The 17,903-nt window shown below is 47.2% G+C and overlaps 1 protein-coding gene across 1 annotated transcript in view; it reads right to left on the bottom strand.

The window, feature by feature from the left end:
• The window catches only part of MST1 (macrophage stimulating 1), a 38,614-nt gene that overhangs the window by 10,849 nt on the left and 9,862 nt on the right, over positions 1-17,903 (bottom strand). The window contains exons 3-11 of the mRNA XM_056847275.1: positions 12,884-13,016; positions 11,825-11,937; positions 9,529-9,643; positions 8,113-8,249; positions 5,963-6,083; positions 5,010-5,128; positions 3,589-3,751; positions 1,071-1,201; positions 662-764 (exon numbers count right to left, since the gene is read on the bottom strand). Of these exons, the coding sequence (XP_056703253.1) occupies positions 662-764; positions 1,071-1,201; positions 3,589-3,751; positions 5,010-5,128; positions 5,963-6,083; positions 8,113-8,249; positions 9,529-9,643; positions 11,825-11,937; positions 12,884-13,016 (1,135 nt within the window). The remainder of the gene's footprint in view (positions 1-661; positions 765-1,070; positions 1,202-3,588; positions 3,752-5,009; positions 5,129-5,962; positions 6,084-8,112; positions 8,250-9,528; positions 9,644-11,824; positions 11,938-12,883; positions 13,017-17,903) is intronic.

The following is a 17,903-nucleotide window of genomic DNA, read 5'->3' as shown; positions in this document are numbered from 1 at the left end:
TATTTCCCTCCCCACACACAAACACACATTTTATTCTGGCTTCTTGTATCCTCTAGCCCTAGTTCCATCTCTTTACTGCCAAGAATCAAAGGCTCTCTTGTTTTCAGGCTTTGTGAAAAGGATCCTACCAAGCCTGCTGGTAGCTAGAGGCCCCAAAGACTGGGAGTGGTGGGCTATCTAACCCAAGGCCCCATGATCTTGAGCTTCAGGGTTGTTCCTACTTGTCAGTTAGCAGCACTATCTCTGCTGTCTCTTACAGACCTCTATAGCCTAGACACACACTATTATGTTACCCTTTTTCAGGAGGGGACAAATGAGTGCTAGAGAAGTTACTCACCCTCCTCTTGGAGCTTAAGGAAACACAGCAATACCCTGAACGCCAGCTCTCTTCACTTTTCCCCAGGTCCTTTAGATTCTGTATGCAGGCTTTCCCCTGCAGAAGACTTCTGTGCTTCTGAGTTATCTGTTGGCTATTTCCAACTCCTCTAATGAGTGAGTCAGGCAAACAGGGACCATAAGCAACATTCTCTTTCAAGGTTCTTGTTGAGAGCTACAAACTAAGCCTAGTTCCTAGCTGGTAGCAATGATCCGCCACTGGCTTTTTCCTTGCACCCAACAGGGGAAGAAAAAAAAGACCTCCATTCATAGCTTGAACACTCACTGGGGTTTGTGAGGCGATTGCTCTGACCACCTCTGACATGTGATTCCCTTCCGAGTCTTACTGACGGTGCCTTGATATTCTTCTCCATTTCCATAGTAACAATCTGGGACGGAGGTGGGAGAGAGATAAGAGATCCATATAAGTGCTGACATAGAAGTCCACCTTTCACATCAACAGTATTTCCAGCAATCAAACCACAGATTCCTCTATCCCATCTCAACAGCACAGCCCCAAATGCCTTTTAAGCAACTGGCATTTTTTTTGTAATAGTTGAATTACCAATAACTGTAATAAAAACATCTCCAGGAATCTATCTGAGTCCCCAGGGGGTGGGGGAAAGAAAAAGAGAAATCCCTGCTGGAAGAGCCAACCTGCATTCCACCTACACATTAGTTCAGCCAACTCTCACCTTCCGTTTTCACATCATCTGCACAGCGTTTAATCTGGAAGCAAAAAGCCACCCGCATGTTGGGAAGGGTAGTGAAGCACCAGGGGGCCTCTGAGCCATCTGGGTTCCGGCAGTAATTCTCTTTCAGGTCTCTAGGGGGCACAAGACAGCACCATCATCCTCCCGAATGCACGAAAACAGAGGAAAGGAATCCTGGGATCAACTTTTGGGGTCTTAGCACTCTCTATAATCCCTCAGCACTATTACTTATGAATGTTAACTGCCATGTATCTCATGTTGCCTCTGCATCACAGTTGTGGCACTTAGTAGTGCTAATGCAACCTGTTTTATATAAAGGGATTTCGGGAATTCTGGTAGCCATACTTGGGGACAGTGTTGAACCCAAATGGAATGAGAGTTTTCTAGCCTGGAGCAAGTTATCTTCCTCCTCCCCCTCTTTAAGGCTTTGGATTAGTTTAGAACAGGAAACGATTATTGCTTTGTTTCCCAGTCAGCAGTGCCCAGATCTTCATAGCATTTCCTATTTACTAAAGCATTATGCAAGCTGGCCATTATTAGGGTGGATTCATACAGCCCCAGTTTGCTGGGGAAATGGAACCCTGTCAGTTGAATAGGCTCAGACAGGATTGCACACAGGCCTTTTGAAAATGTCCTGCCCTTTAATGGAAGCCTAATGTGTAGAAATGAGCAGTTGAAGCTTTTCGTGGCATGGAGGTAAATAATGTCCCATTAAGCCTGTATTAAAGGGATGGGCCTTTTTTTTCTCCAGGCAGTTGACAACCCTCAGCACAGACGCATGTAACATTCTGCACAGCCACCAAACATTTAGCAAACTGCAAAGCATTATTTCCCAGAAGCATGGCGGCTGCAGAGTCCATCGCACATTAGGGACCTAAAGCTGCCACCATTCTACACAGCCTCTGACACATCAGCTCTTTTCAGGTATTGTTTCTGGTGCTCCTATCTCACATACCAGGAGAGTGAGCTACGTGGAATCCTCTCAGTACATGAGATCTCTATTTTGTCTGACAAAGGCAACCCAAATATTTTCCATCCGTAGTATGTAGTACATGAAACCCAGATATGGGGGGTTTGTGTTCATGTGCACAAAAGCTGGAAACTATGTACATTACCTTTTCAGACAAAATGACAATTGCACTACCATGAGAATAATGCGTCCAGTGCACGAGACAGGAACACCAGAAACATAACACCTGAAAAGGACTACAGCAATTGCAAATGTTATGGCAGAGTGGGGGAAAAACGTTTGGACAAATTTAATACAAAAACTACAGAACACTGAAGTGAGCAGCACAGAGGTTCAAGTGGATGTTTTCAGTGTCGATGTCAGAAATCTGGGCACCAGCTGAAATCAATGTGAGTTTGGTGTATATACTTTGAAATAATTTGCAAATCTTGTATTTAGAACTCAGAGTCAACAGGCAGCTGAGATGAATGGGAAACAGCCCACTTGTTGGGCTATCAGTTATGCAGAGTCAGCAACACGTGGCACGGATAGTTCTCCCCCCCCCCTGCCCCATTCTTGATGTGCAACATACTCTTCAGTTACGGGGCAAATACTTCAGAAACACAACTCAGAGCATATTTACCCGGGCTTTGAACTGAAGCTTTTTGTTAGGCTTCCATTTGATTCCCTGTCGCTGTGTCTTTACCAGCTATATGACAAGCAGAAATTCCACAGGTGCAGATTTTGGTACAATTAAGATCAGGTTGCATGAAAAGCTGTACCCGCTGAATGTGTGTTAGAGACATAGAGCTTGTTCATGGGAGGAGTGGCGACCATGGTGATTGCATTAAATCATTTTATATCCAGCAACTCCTCGTACAATAAACCCCTCCATTCCAACAGATAATATGTTCCTCATACTCTGGGATGTCCTTGGGCCAGGCTTATTGCTTAAGAGACTTGGGTCACACGTTGGGTGAAAGAGGTCCTGCATTTATTCTGCAGACAAATTCACACCAGAAAGAAAGAGGCAACATGACTTTGGAGAGGATCTGAGCCTTGTGGTAGAGCATATGCCCTCCTTTCATAAGGTTCCAGGTTCAATCCCTGGCATATCCTTTAAAGTACCAGAGGGCTAAACTAGATGTGATAGCATTCTCGTGACCACAAGGATGACATGACCATTTTAAAGTCATTTAAAAATGCAGCAGGGCTCCATCTTGATCAAGCCCACAAAACACAGAGTTCTTGCCCCCCCAGGGCCTTTTCAGGGTCCAAAATAGCCATGGGGGGTCTGCTGTTTTAGCACTTGATAAGGCTCAAGGGGGGCTGGGAACAAGACTGCCTCAGCCTTGTGGCAGTTTAAAATGATTTTGGCCCTCAGAAAGCAGCTGTGGGAAAGACCCTTTGTCTATCTGAGACCCCTTCCCCCACTCATCAGAAGAGCCACTACTGAGTCAGATGGATCAATGATCTGATTCAGTATACACGTTTCACCCGCATCATCCCCTTTGTGGCAGACCCTTCCAAACATATGCACCCCCAGCCTACTTGCACTCATATTTCTCAGGCAGGAAATTGTGCTGGTGGGGCGTCTGCGAGTCCCAGCGTTGGCAAGGGATGCCTGTTGAAGTGGTGTTTGCCTTGCCTCGATAGTCTTCTCCTTTCAGCCTGAAGCAGCTGGTTGAAGTAGCAAAGCGCGGGCGTTTCTCTGCTTTCAGGGACACAAAAAACAAAAGGAGAGCCTGTACACTCCAAGTCGCTCTTTTTCCTGACAGATGTTCTGCGCCATTATCAGCTGCAGCTTTTCTGTTAAAGGCACAGAGTCTCTTGGTGAGTGGGGTAGAGGAGAAGGTGGCTACCACCCTCGGCCTCCCTACTGAAAGCACTTGACTTCATAGGCATTGCTATTTGCGTCTGGGTGCATCCCCCCTTCTTAGCAACCCATTTATTATTAATGGCCAAACTGGTTTTTAAGAGTGTTTCAGTGATGGTGGGAGAAGTCTTTGTACAAATAACACCAACACTCCAGTTATACTTTGTCTCAGCAAGCTATAAATCTTCGTGCATGACTAGATTTGGAGGGTTTCTAGTGTGCATTGAGGGGGGTAGGGGTGGAGAAAACCTATTGTGGGGGAGGTATTACAAGTGTCAATGCCTTGGCCTTCTCCTGACTGAGTCTCCGCTAAAGTACCTTAAGGATCATTCAGGTTTGGGCTTTACAGCCATTCTCAAATTCCCCTTGTGATGCCTCAGCAATAGAATGAACCTCACACAGTTGAGGCAAATATTGGAATCAAAACTTTTTCTGTTCCACTAGCCCTAAGGAGAGTAGGCCCTGCAACTGGGAGTAGTAACTACACTGTAGTTGTTAACATAAAGCACCAGGACCAGGTCGCCTGTCAGATGTGGGTGAGGGAGGTAGAAACATGGTGAATCTTCCTTTACTTTTTCACTTTACAAATTGGGGTATTTCTATGCAAGGCTCATGCATCATTTCTCTGGACCCAGTAAAAACTTGCAACCCGAGCTCCTTTATACACATGGTCGCATTCCATAGTTAAGATCTCACAACACATGGGGGGAAAGATCAGTTTTATTTTTGAAATGGCTCAAATAGACCAACCATGATAATGGGGCTTGCAGTCTAGGCCAAGACCCATGTGCTCTGGACCTTGTAAAGTACACCCATTCTCCCTCCACACCCTCCCACTATGTCTGAAACCTGCTTCAAATTGTTTATTCTCTTCTTATTTCATCTATATAGGCCCAGCTGAGAAACAGAACAAGCCCAAAGCCTCAGAATTGACATATCTCTCTAGTTACTAACAACAATGGCAGGGACAATCACAAGGAGTGACTAAGAAAGACCTAGCAGATCTGGATTTCAAATTTGGCACTATCCTTGCCATGATAATTATCAGCGGTAAGCTAGACACATTTTCAAGTATACCTTTTACCTCAGGACTTACTGCATTTCCGAATGTGACAGTATTCCCGCTCTGTGGCAGGATCTGTCGTGTAACACCAAGGACGCTCAGAACTGTCAGGATTACGGCAGTAATTGTCAGACAGATCTTTATCAGGGTATCTTTAAGGAAAAGGAGAGAAGAAGAAAAGTAACAGCACAATATTATTGTTTTCTGTTTTCATTTGCCCTAGATCAAGCGTTCATTTGCACTTGTATTCCTTCAGGAACAGAAAATCACCCCCAGCTCCCTCTCCTGCTTTATGCAGTAGGAAATCATTATCTAGCGAACTCAGTTAGGGTTGCCATCTGTTTAAGATGAGTATACCCATGGCTATTTTTTAAAATATGTTTAAATGTAAGTAGGTTAAAATAACAGAAACACACACTTCGCAACTGGAAACTATCATCTAGGGAAAAAGAAACACTGAGATAGTTTTTTTTTTCCTGCTAGTGTCTCTCACAGCAGACCAAACAGCAACCTTAAAAAGGTCATGCTATGGTCCTCCCATGATATAATGTGGGAAATCCTGCAATTTCACCTCATAAACCGAACAGCACTCTCCCAGACAGTTTCAGGCAAAGAAAATGGTCCAGAAAGGAAGTCTGAAGTCTGTCATATGCACCACAGTCCCCATCCAAATCTGACACCATTCATGTAGAAATGTAGGATACTTCACAACTCTTATCTGACTCTTACAGAGGGTGGAAACCCTAGACCCAACCTGTTTATTTCCTAATGTGGCAATCAGGGGGGAAACAATAATTGTGTAGAAAATGGAGGTCAGGAAATACCCTGACTCACAATAACAGATCCAGTGAGTGCAGTTCCTCAGAGGCACTAGTAAAGCCTGGAGTGCATTCCCATGTCTGCTGGAAAAATCCATTATTAGGAACACCAACCTTAAATAGGTTTCCCTTCCCCTTCATATTTTATTTAAGGATGGAACTAAGTACTTATTTGGCTGATATGGATGCTTGTGAGGAAACTGCAGGTCCCAGCGCTGACACTCCTTGCCAGACTCAGTGTGATCCACAAAGCCCTGATAGTCTTCACCATTACACGACATGCATACAGCTGAAAGAAAAGGCAGAACAGAGTCACTGCTTGAGATGCAGAGTAAGGCTGAAAGCTCCTTATCCATCACCTTGTCCACAAGAAAAGAAAATTCGCAAGAGCACATCAACCTGAACAAAAACCTGAACATCTTATGTTAATTGGTTCTTGTAGGTTATCCGGGCTGTGTAACCGTGGTCTTGGAATTTTCTTTCCTGATGTTTCGCCAGCAACTGTGGCAGGCATCTTCAGGGTAGTAACACTGAAGGACAGTGTTACTACTCTGAAGATGCCTGCCACAGTTGCTGGCGAAACGTCAGGAAAGAAAATTCCAAGACCACGGTTACACAGCCCAGATAACCTACAAGAACCAATGAACTCTGACCGTGAAAGCCTTCGACAATATCTTATGTTAAGGTCAGCTTTAGCTAAACTGTAACTAGTGAGTCTACATTTGGAAAAGGAAGTTCATTGGCATGTGCAATACCGAAAAGCAGATTAAAATGGAACCTCTGATCTGCAGGCTGGTGCTGGAACACAGAGCGTATCTTCCTGCTCCACAGCAAGAGAGTCAATTCAACCTCATCACAGAAAGGAAGCTACCTCTTGGCTGCTGGAAGGCCTATTTACTCCTCTCTTGGGCTCAGTATGCCCACCCCAGGGCATGTGGATCCTGAGAAAGGTGCAAACAGACTCCCTGGGGCTGTTTCCAGAGGCAAAAATGATGCAGGAGGAAATCCTGAAGCCCCTCCTCCCCCCATTATAGTGTTTGGAGCCAGGTAGAGCAACAGAGATGTTTTTAAGGATTAGTCTGTGCATGAACGTGTTATTGAGAGTAGGGTTATTATTAGGGTTGCCAGGTCCCTCTTCTCCTCTGGCAGGAGGCTTTTGAGTTTAAGTGCCGCCTCACAAAGGCCCTTTACCTCTTAGTTTGAGTGGTAAAGCAGCCCTTTACCACTCAAACTAAGAGGTATAAGGCCCCTTGCGAGGCGGCACTTCCGGTTCTAAACCGCAAGTGCTGCGTGCGGTATGCCCGCGTGCGTGCATATTTGCCCACTGACCCTCAGGTGGTCAGCGGGCAGAGGGGTCAATTGCAGGGGGTTTGCCCGCCACCAGCGGGCACCTGGCAACCCTAGTTATTATTGATTTATTTAAATTTCTAGGGCGCCCTCCCCAGCCAAGGCCAGGCTAAGGGCAGGTTAACCACAATAAAAACATCTGTTACACACACACACATCAATAAAATGTTTAAAACAATAAAATATACACCAATTACAAAGAAAGGTGGGGGGGAGTAAGGAGGCCAGCATTGATAACACCTGCAGCTGCCCTCAGTTATAGGCCTGGTGGAAAAGCTCTGTCTTACAGGCCCTGCAGAACTCTTTCAGGTCCTGCAGGGCCCTGATGTTATTGGGCAGAGCATCCCACCAGGCTGAAGCCCTGGCTCTCGTTGAGGACATCCGCACACTCTTGGGGCCAGGACCACCAACAAGTTGTTATCAGTAGATCTTAATGTCCTTCGGGGGGTGTACCAGGAAAGGCGGTCCTGAAGGTAGAAGGCTCCTGTGACCAGACTCATATCCCATCACATGTATTTTGGCCCTAAGCCTGGGCAGATCCATGTTCAAATCCCTGCTTCCCATGAAATTCACTAAGTGATCTTGGCCCAGCCATTGTTTCTCAGCCTAACCTATCTCACAGGGCTGTTGGGTGGGTGAGAGAACCAGCGATGTCACCATGAGCATGCTCCTTTAAAGAAGGGCAGGATACAATGCAATGAAGAAGAGTTGATTTTTTTACCCCAATTTTCTCTACCAAAAGGAGTCTCAAACCAGCTTACAATCACCTTCCCTTCCTCTCCCCACAACAGACCTTGTGAGTTAGGTGTGGCTGAGAGAGTTCTGAGAGAACTGTAACTGGCCCGAGGTCACCCAGCAGGGCTTCATGTGGAGGAGTGGGGAATCAAATCTGGTTCTCCAGATTAGAGTCCACCATTCTTAATCACTACACCACAGTGGTCAAGATAGTTCTCTTAAACCACTCTACACACCGTCTTCACATTTCTTGATGCCACAACTTTGAAACCGAATGCTATCATTAATTGTGTAGCACCAGGGACCATGCTGATCTTTATCTGGATTCCGACAGTAATTTTCTTCCAACCCATTGAGTGACGATGGAGGAAACCTTATAACACAAGGAGAAAATTGGAGAAGAATGACAGGTTCAAGTTCATGTTCCAGCTGAAATTGTCATACAGGCTACATTGCGCTGTTACTATATTTGACTAGAAACTACAAACTCAAATTCTGAAACCAGAATTAATTATACATTATTCAAATTACATGACTAACTTGTTTATTTTATTAGCGTGGATTTTTAAGGTTATGCTTCGTTCTCTCCATGCTCACACTCCCAATGACCCTCAAAACACCTGTTGTTTCAAATTGAGAAAAGCTGCTTTGTTTCATTACCTTACAAACCATAATCTTTTTAGGGAAAAGAGTCTCAAAATATCAACCCAGTCATCTCTGGGAACATTTTGAGGAAGTCAATAACTGTTTAGTGAGGAATACTTTCACTTATATCTCGAGACATACTTCAGGAAAAACACACTCTTGAAGACACAAAGGAAACCTGCTCTGTAAGCATCTTAGGGCAAAACCAATCATAGTAGGGGTGTCCACATGAAGTAGGGTTGCCACCTCCAGGTTGGGAAATACCTGGAGATTTTGATGGTGCAGTCTGAGTAGAGTGGGGTTTGGGCAAGGGAGATACTTCAATGGGGTATAATGCCACAGAGTTCACCTTCCAAGCAGCTATTTTCTCCAGGTGAATTGATCTCTGTTTCTTGAAGATCAGTTGTAATAGCTGGAGATCTCCAGGCACCACTTGGAGGTTGGCAACCCTAACGTGAAGTTATTCACATCCTCCTGTTCATACATAAAGTGGAAGTGATTTTCTATCCCCCTCCTCAAGAATGAAGTATTAAGTGAAGATCAAGAATACTGTTCCCTCCTTCATGTTATGTTTGTGAGCTCCATCATTTTGAGAATTGTTTTTCCAGCCTGGCCCAATATTAGAGCTTGGCTAGAACAAAAATGTCTCCAAAATGGAGTGTAGTGAGGTAAGGAGAGGGACTTCTCCTTATCTGTATGTTCCATTTTCTGTATAAAAATAAAAACGATCCCACCCCCTGCTTCATTTTGGTGAATGTAAGGCCATGTGAACAAATGCACACAATCCCCAACGACATCTGTTAAGACCTTATAACAATTTGGGGGTGGATTGTAGTCTCCTAACCAGGAGACAAGAAGCATAGACTCTTCTTTGATAGGAGGAGGTATCCCTGCATGAAGGCTTGACTTCCTTAAACGTTTCAAAGATGGAACCCCATCCTCCCCCCTCAAGGACTTGAAGCAGAGCAGAGTACAGTACAGCCACATTATCACTGCCCCCGTCATACCTATGATCATGAGGAAATGTCAACCGCCAGCGCTGGCAGGTTTCTCCATTTTCTGTCACTGACTGGGTCCCTCTGTAGCTTGACCCGTCTCCCACCACGCAGTTCCTCACATAATCTGTGAAAGGGAGAGAAAACAACCATGGTGATATCAGTACAGCCATGAAATGTGAAATAGGCTATGTCAGCATAGTAGTCAAGTATTTTACGAGGCTCATTTTAAGGGGCTATATGCTGCAATGCTGATTCTATAACCTTAGGCAGATGTTGAGAGGGAAGACATCTTGGCCATTTCTGGGCATGGAGTAGGGGACACTGGGTGTGTGTGGGGGAGGTAGTTGTGAATTTCCTGCCCTGTGCAGTGGGTTGGACTACATGACCCTGGTGGTCCCAACTCTATGATTCTATATGTTTTAGGCTTTTTTAAAGAGTTTTTAAACTCTTGCTGGCTTTTTAATATTTTAGTATTTGTTATAACTTTTATGGTGTTTTATTATAACTTTAATTATAACGTTTAGAGTGTTTATATTTATGTTGAATAGAACTCATCTAAACAAATGCATAAGACTGGGGTTTTTTCTTGTCACATTGTATCTTCCAGAATGATGAGAGACACTTCTACCATAAGAGCAAAAGAAGGTTAGAATTTGCAGAGTAATATTAATATGTAAGAATGGTTACATCAGTTGTGTAATTAAAGAACGGGGATTAATGTACGAGGGCATGTCCCGGACGCTGACCCTACAAAGTCTTATTTCTCTTTTCCTCATTGTCCCCTTTTTTTTCTTTTGTATCCTCTAAAAAACCCAAGTAAAATCTATTTAAAAAGAAGAAGAAGGTGGAACTGGGCAATATTTTTTGCATCTCTGACTCAAACAGTATCTGGATTACCACTGCCTACTCTCTCTCAGGAGCCAGACTGGAAAAGCAGAACAGTCTCCTGGCAACAGGATAAGACAGACACCCACCATAAAAGATCATATTGCTCTTTTATCTGATAATAGAACTATGTGTTCCACTTAACCACGAACAGTATTTGCATCCTGTGTGCATACCCTCCAACTGTTCCAAATCTCCCAGGACTGGCACTGTTATCAAGTGAAATTTCCCCCCCAAAAATTACATGTCTAATACTTCTGTTACTTAACAATGCCAGAGCAGAGTCCTGACATGGAAAATGTACTCAGGCTAATTTCAGGTGAGCGCTAGATCTGGTACACATAAAACCTAAAAGGCCTCAGACACTAGACTAGATTGGGTGTTTTTCTGACTGGCATGTTGACTAGCGGTTTTGAGGGAAAGGGCCAAATGGGGACAATTTTTCTAATTGACTGGGTTATGCAATTGTCTTTGGGATGTTAAGCAGTAACAGTGAATTTGCATTATTTTGTCACCTACGTAGGTAGTCCTGTGATAACATGAAGTGATCCAGATAATTTTACAATTTCTGTTTCTGTCTTTATTTTAGCCATGGCTACTGTCATTCCTCACACCCCCCCCAAACCCCCAACAACAACAACAACTGTTAACTCTTCTCTCTGCGCATCTGTCTCTTTTTTTCCATTGCACCCACACTGTCAGTTATTCCCCACCCCCCAACACTATGGCCTTTTATGCATGGTCTGATCCACGGGATCTGCTGCTCACTAACTGCGCAATATTTGCAGTCAAATTCTCAAAACAGTTTGCGGGAATACTGGGAGAATTTATAGGTCCCCTGAGCAAAACTGAGGTCCCTCATGCAGCTCTCTCCCACAGATTCTGAGTAACCATTGTAACACTCAACATCTGTCCCAACTCTTGTGTGCTCCTTGCAGCCCAAGCTATTCCTCCTAAAATTTATCTAATAGACAGTTTGTCTAATAATTGAGCCATGTTTTCACCCACCAGATTTCACAACTGACGCACTCCCAGGTCATTCCCTACCCCAGTGTAGCCAAGCTGGCTTTCCCTCAGACTTCCATCCTGTTACAGCACTACCGCTTATAGATTTGGGTACAGTAATTAGTCCTGCATCACTTCCTGTCCCTCTGGTGTGTTGGCCGGGCTGTGTGTAGTCCATCTGGCAATAGCTCCAAAGATGGCCCCTGTATGTGCAGATGGCCCCTTGCGCAAATACCACCACAACTACTCACTTCCTCTCAGTAGTCCCACGCAAATCTTTCTACCTAGGTTCCATCACACCATGCTAAGGGAGGCATTTATACGCTGCCATTGTCTTGTACGCAACACCCTCTCTTATTGATTTAGTTATTTATTGTCCTCCCCTTCTTTGCATAGCTCAAGCCTGCCATCCTACCTTTCTTCTGGAAGAGGTCATAGTGGACATTCCTCTGCAACTGGGCTTGTGGTGAATGCTGGGTCATAGGGAGCAGCTGGCAGCTGTGGCTCTGCCAGTTGTAATTAAAGGCTCTAAAGAAGCAACACAATGCACAAGCACAATCCTCATTAGCCCTTGCAGCAAATGTCCTTCAACCTGGCCAGATACCACACCCACCCTTCACATCCACAAACGGAACCCTATTCCCACTGGCAACTCTTCTAGACCCTACAGATACATAGGGGAAAGCCCTACTTTCCACTACACAGATGCAACCCATGCTCAGCTGAGCCACAAGTGACTTTGTTATTGGGAAAGGCATGCATAAAATGTTTAGCCCATGGCAAGCAGTTCAGCAGACAGTAGAGGAGTCACGTAAATTAGATGGCATGACTCCTTTCCCCCATGCAGGGCTCCCCTGCAGCACCGTGGTTCCTCACCACAACATGCCAAACAACTGTACACATGCACATAAGTAGTTATGGTTGATTGATGCACATAATGCTTGCACTCACCCACAGTTGAGATGTAGAGAACATAGGCCTTTTATGCAGAGGCATTTCCCCACGGTCACCCCCGCGGTCTGCTTTGGGGCTTCCTTTTGATTATGCATGCCTTTTCTGTCTGTCAGAGGTTGCCTTGCTCACCCTGCCCATTTTGCCTGTGTTTTCCAGATGCTGTTTTAGCCAGAATCTGGAAATTGTGGGCAAAACACACGGGGAGAGCAAGGTGACCTCTGATGGGCGGAAAAGGCATGCATAATAAAAAGGAAGCCCCAAAGCAGAACGTGGGGAAACATCCCTGCATAACAGGCCACACGGTGCATACAGTTGTACAAGGTCTCAGGGTCTATCCCTGGCATCTGAATGCTGGGCAGCCTTAGGAGAAAGGTCCCTGCTTGAGCTGACTGGGTTAGACATTTCACATCTAGGCGGATTAATAACCTCTACCAGCAGAATACACTGCTACATACAATTTGTTCCTGTATCGCCCTGAAGCTCATATCTCTGTGTCCAGTGCAGTTATTTTCCCTCTCACCTGCAGTGTAGGATAGGTGTGCACAGCCTTGCACACTCCTCTACAGAAAGAGGCTTCTCCTCTTTCTGGAGGGACGCAAAAACCAGCTCAGTAGCTTTTAGCCTCTGGAAGTCATTGAGAGGGGAATGCTGACCTGGAAAGACATAGAAAACACAAGTTGCTGCGGTCTCCTACAAAGAAGCCACCATCCAACCAGTAACAGAAGCCAGTAAACAACACAATTAGGAATGCTTCTTGACTTTTCTTTTGTGAACAGCTGCACCCCAGACCCTGGAAAAAGATGTGATGCTAAGGAAGAAGAAATAGGCAGTGATTCAAAGAAAAATGTCTTCCCAGAGATGTCTGAGCACTCTCAAGTTCTTGGGCATTCCTAATGGAGCTCTCAATGTGCAAAATGTTAAGGACCTTTCCACATTTTTTTGTTAGTTCTGGCCCCATAACTGCTTGTGTATCCCCTGATTTCCACACACATTTTTGTGCCTTTAGTTTGCACTTCAGGTTTTTTTTGGGGGGGGGGGTTCCCTCAGGTTTTCCCCCATTTCTTTTAAGACTACTTTTACCTCAACCTTTTCCTGCAAACTGATTTTCAGTCACCTTTTTCCTGATGCATAATCTTTCTGTCCATTTTGTCCTGCCCACTCTGTGAGAGTCCCAATCCCCTGTGCTACTTCGCCAAATCACTTGCTCAGACTTGGTGCAGAAACAAAGGATTTATTGAAGGCTTCAGAAGATATGAGCAGACACGGATTCAAAGTTACAAGTGAACTAGCTTATCGGGGTTACAGTATATATCTACTACAGGGCAAGAGGTTCACACTCCTATTGTGAGAAACAGTAAGACAGATTGGTGCAATACAAAACATCAAACAGTTCCAAGGAGACAGTGAGGGCTATCAGCACTTCAAGGCCGGACTCGGCCTGAGGGAGTGTAGGCAGGAAGCACAGCAGGGGAGGGAGAGCTGGCACCTGGGCAAGATAGATGGGACGTGAGACCCAGGAAGGCACGGGGAGGTGTGAACTGCTTTTTACGAGTTCAAAGGGGTTGGGATGAGAAGTCAGAACACATAGCCCTCACATTCTGCCCCCCTTAAGGCCCCCCTCCCGCGAGGTCGGGAGGCCGCGGCTTATCAGGATAAGCGCAATGAAACTCTTGTACGAGGCGAGGGGCCGCCATGTGGGGGGCTGCAACCCATTCATCGTGCGCCGGACCCAGATGTTTCCATCGGACAAAGTAGAACAGTTTTCCCTTTTTCCATTTGCTATCCAAGACCTTGGACACTTCTAAGTGTGTATTCCCTCCCACAACCGTTGGCAGTTCGGGTTTGGGTGGGGGATGGAATTGAGGAGCAGCTACGTAGGGTTTGAGTAAACTAATATGGAAGACGGGGTGAACGCCCCGTAAGGTCTTAGGAAGGTCCAATTCCACTGTGACCTCATTGATTACCCGGGATATGGGGAAGGGACCCACGTAACGATCATTGAGTTTTTTGCAGGGTCGGAGGGAGCGCAGGTTTTTGGTGGATAGATAAACCTGTTCTCCCACCTTGAGATCCCACCCCGGGGAGCGATGTTTGTCGGCTTGCTCCTTGTATTTACGCTTGGCCCGTTCAAGGTTCTTTTGTAACCAGGGCCAAGAGGACCGGACTACTTGCACCCACTCCTGAACTTCGGGTACCGCCTCGAGTTCAGGGGTGACGGGAGTGGAGCCGAAGGGGCCAAAGTCTGTTCCGTACACCACCTGGAAAGGGCTGAACCCCGTTGAGGAATGGGGAGCATTGTTGTACGCATACTCGGCAAAAGGCAGCAGGTCAACCCAATTGTCTTGGTGGTAATTGACATAACACCGGAGGTAACATTCAACCACTGCATTCACTCGTTCGGTCTGCCCATCGGTCTGAGGGTGGTAGGCAAAGGAGAGCCCTTGTTCCTCCACCCCCATCAATTTTAGAAAGGTCCGCCAAAATTTGGCAACAAACTGAACCCCCCTGTCGGAGAGAACCTTCCTGGGGACCGAGTGAAGCCTGAGGACATGGGTGATAAACAACCTAGCCAGACCCTGGGCCGAGGGGAGCCCGGCACAGGGCACAAAATGGACCTGTTTGGAGAACAGGTCCGTAATTACCCAGAGTACAGTTTTGCCCCGGCTGGGGGGCAGATCGGTGATGAAGTCCATGGCTATTACCTCCCAGGGTCGGGAGGGGACTTCCAAGGGTTTTAATAGCCCGGGAGGCTTTCCCATTCTTTTCTTGGCTGTGGCGCAGGTGGGGCAGCTGCGCACGTACAGTTCCACGTCGGCTCTCATGCTAGGCCACCAAAATTGCCGTCTGACCAGGTGTAGTGTTTTTACGAAGCCAAAGTGACCCGCAAGTTTGGCGCCGTGGACTAGCTCCAACACCTCCTTGCGGAGAGGCACCGGAACATAAAGTTTTCCTCCTAGTGTCCACCAGGATCCCCGTTGCTCCATGCCGGAAGGAAGAGCCTGCTGCTCCGCTTCCCGAAGGGAGGCGTCCCGGAGGCGTTGCTGAAACGCTTCCGGGATTCCCTTGAGCAAGGGATCACCGGGGGAGCGAGCTTGCGATCTGGTGGTGACGGCCAGTCCCTGGACCTCCCCCCGTTGTTCGGGGGTAAACAGGGAGTCCACGGGACGGTCAAAATCATTGCGGTACTGGGGTAGTCGAGACAGAGCATCAGCCAGGGCATTCTCCTTTCCGGGAACATGTTTGAGGGTGAACCGGAATTTGGCAAAAAACTGAGCCCAACGAATTTGTTTGGAGTTGAGCTTTCGGGCACCTTTGAGCGCCTCCAAATTCTTGTGATCGATCCACACCTCAAACGGACTCTCTGCCCCTTCCAGAAAGTGCCTCCAAACGGTGAGGGCATGTTTGACCGCTGCTGCCTCTTTCTCCCAAATGGCCCAGTTAATCTCGGACTGGGAAAACTTCTTAGAGAAGTAGGCGCACGGCCGTAAGGCGCCTTCGCCGTCCCGCTGCAGTAGTGCCCCTCCAATGGCCACATCCGAGGCATCCACCTGGACTACAAACGGTTTATTGCAGTCCGGGTGGGCCAGGACCGGTTCGGATGAAAAGAGCAGCTTTAAATTATCGAAGGCCTGCTGACAAGGAGGAGACCACTGCAAACGGGCGGAAGGCAGAGTGGCGTTTGCCCCTTTTCCCTTAGTGCGCAAGAGGGAAGTGAGGGGAAGGGCCACCTGGGCGAAGTTGGGGATAAAATTGCGGTAGAAATTGGCAAACCCCAGAAATTGTTGTAACTGTCGGCGTGTGGAGGGGGGTTCCCAATCCTTAACCGCCCGGACCTTGTCGGGGTCCATCTCTAAACCGTGGTGAGAGATCACATAGCCCAAAAAGGTTATGGATGGTTGGTGAAATTCACACTTGGACACCTTAGCATACAACTTGTGGTCCCTAAGCTGCTGGAGGACCTCGCGCACCAGACGGACATGTTCTTCCATGGTTTCCGAATAAATGAGAATGTCATCTAAAAACACTACCACCCCACGAAATAACAAATCATGTAATACATCATTAATCAATTGCATGAATACACTGGGAGCCCCAGAAAGTCCGAACGGCATGACTAAGTATTCAAACATGCCAAAACAACTCGAGAAGGCTGTCTTGGGTTCATCCCCCTCCTTGATACGGATGCGGTGGTAGGCTTCCACCAAATCCAATTGGGTGAAAATTCGGCCCTCCTTCAATTGTGCTAGCAGGTCTGGAATGAGAGGGAGGGGGTAAGCATTAGACTGGGTGACAGCGTTTAGCCTGCGAAAGTCAATGCACAGTCTCAAATCCCCTGTCTTCTTTTTGACGAAGAAAGCAGGGGCAGAATACGGGGCTTTTGATGGACGGATAAAACCCCGGGCTAAGTTAGTGTCCAGGTAGTCCCGTAAGACCGCTTTCTCATTAGGGCTCATGGGATAAACCTTTCCCTTGGACAGTTTGCCTTCCCCCACAATCTCAATGGCGCAGTCGGTTTCTCGGTGTGGGGGCAGTTCATCACATTCCCTCACATCGAATACATCCGCGAACTGTGCATACTCGGAGGGTAGCAGGGGTGGAGCGGTAACAGACGCCGGGGAGCCCACCAACGCGGCGGCTGGGGTGCAGAATACTTGGTCTTTATCATGTAGAAGGCAGGGGTCCTCGGGGAACGTAAGCGTCCGTTTAACCCAGTCTATGGAGGGATTATGTCCCCGCAACCAATTCATCCCTAACACCACGGGGGCTACAATGGGGGCGATGGTAAAATAAAGTCTTTCCCAATGTTCCCCAACGGCCATGACCACTGCCGTGGTGCGGTGAGTAACCGGCCCTTTTTTAAAGTCACTACCGTCCATTTGTGAAAAACGGAGGGGGGCCGGGAGCCGTTTGCGCCTGACGTGTAATTTCTTGGCTACTTCCTCACTCATTAAGGTCCGGGCGCACCCGGAATCAACCAAGGCGGGAAACTCTAATCTCGGGCCCCCTTTGGCTAGGGAAAGGTGGACCCTGATATACACATTTTCCTCTTGGGCGCTTACCATTGGGGGAGCTCCTTGCACAACAATCGGAACGGTCTGCTGAGGAGCCCCTCTTACAGCAGACCGACGGCGTTTTTTGCCGGTATCTCCCACTCTTCCTCCTCGCTGGACGAAGGAGATGGGGTAATTGTATTCCGTGACTCGGCGGAGTCAAAGGTGGCATTTGTAATCCGGGATCCCGATGGACCGGAGGAAGTGGAAGCTTCTTCTTGGGTGCGCGCGTGCAGCACAGAGGGCGCGCTCTGGCGTCCAGGAGCACTACTCCGGCGTCGAGGTTGGCCCTCCGCCGGGGTTTTCTCTGGTTCGGTCAGACGGGGCGGAGGAGGACGCCCGGTACGGGACGGGCATTGCGAGGCGAAGTGACCCTTGCCTCCGCATACCAAGCACACTCCAGCTTCGAAGCGCTTGCGGCGTTCAGCGGCCGAGGGACCGCTGCCGCCCGGTGTTCGGGGATCTCTGGGCCCGCCTGGTTTGTCCCCT

Source organism: Euleptes europaea, chromosome 1 (genome assembly GCF_029931775.1).
Source record: "Euleptes europaea isolate rEulEur1 chromosome 1, rEulEur1.hap1, whole genome shotgun sequence".
Classification (NCBI taxonomy): Eukaryota; Metazoa; Chordata; class Lepidosauria; order Squamata; family Sphaerodactylidae; genus Euleptes; species Euleptes europaea.
Note: the sequence above shows the minus strand (reverse complement) of the source record. Positions and strands in the feature narration are given on the sequence as shown.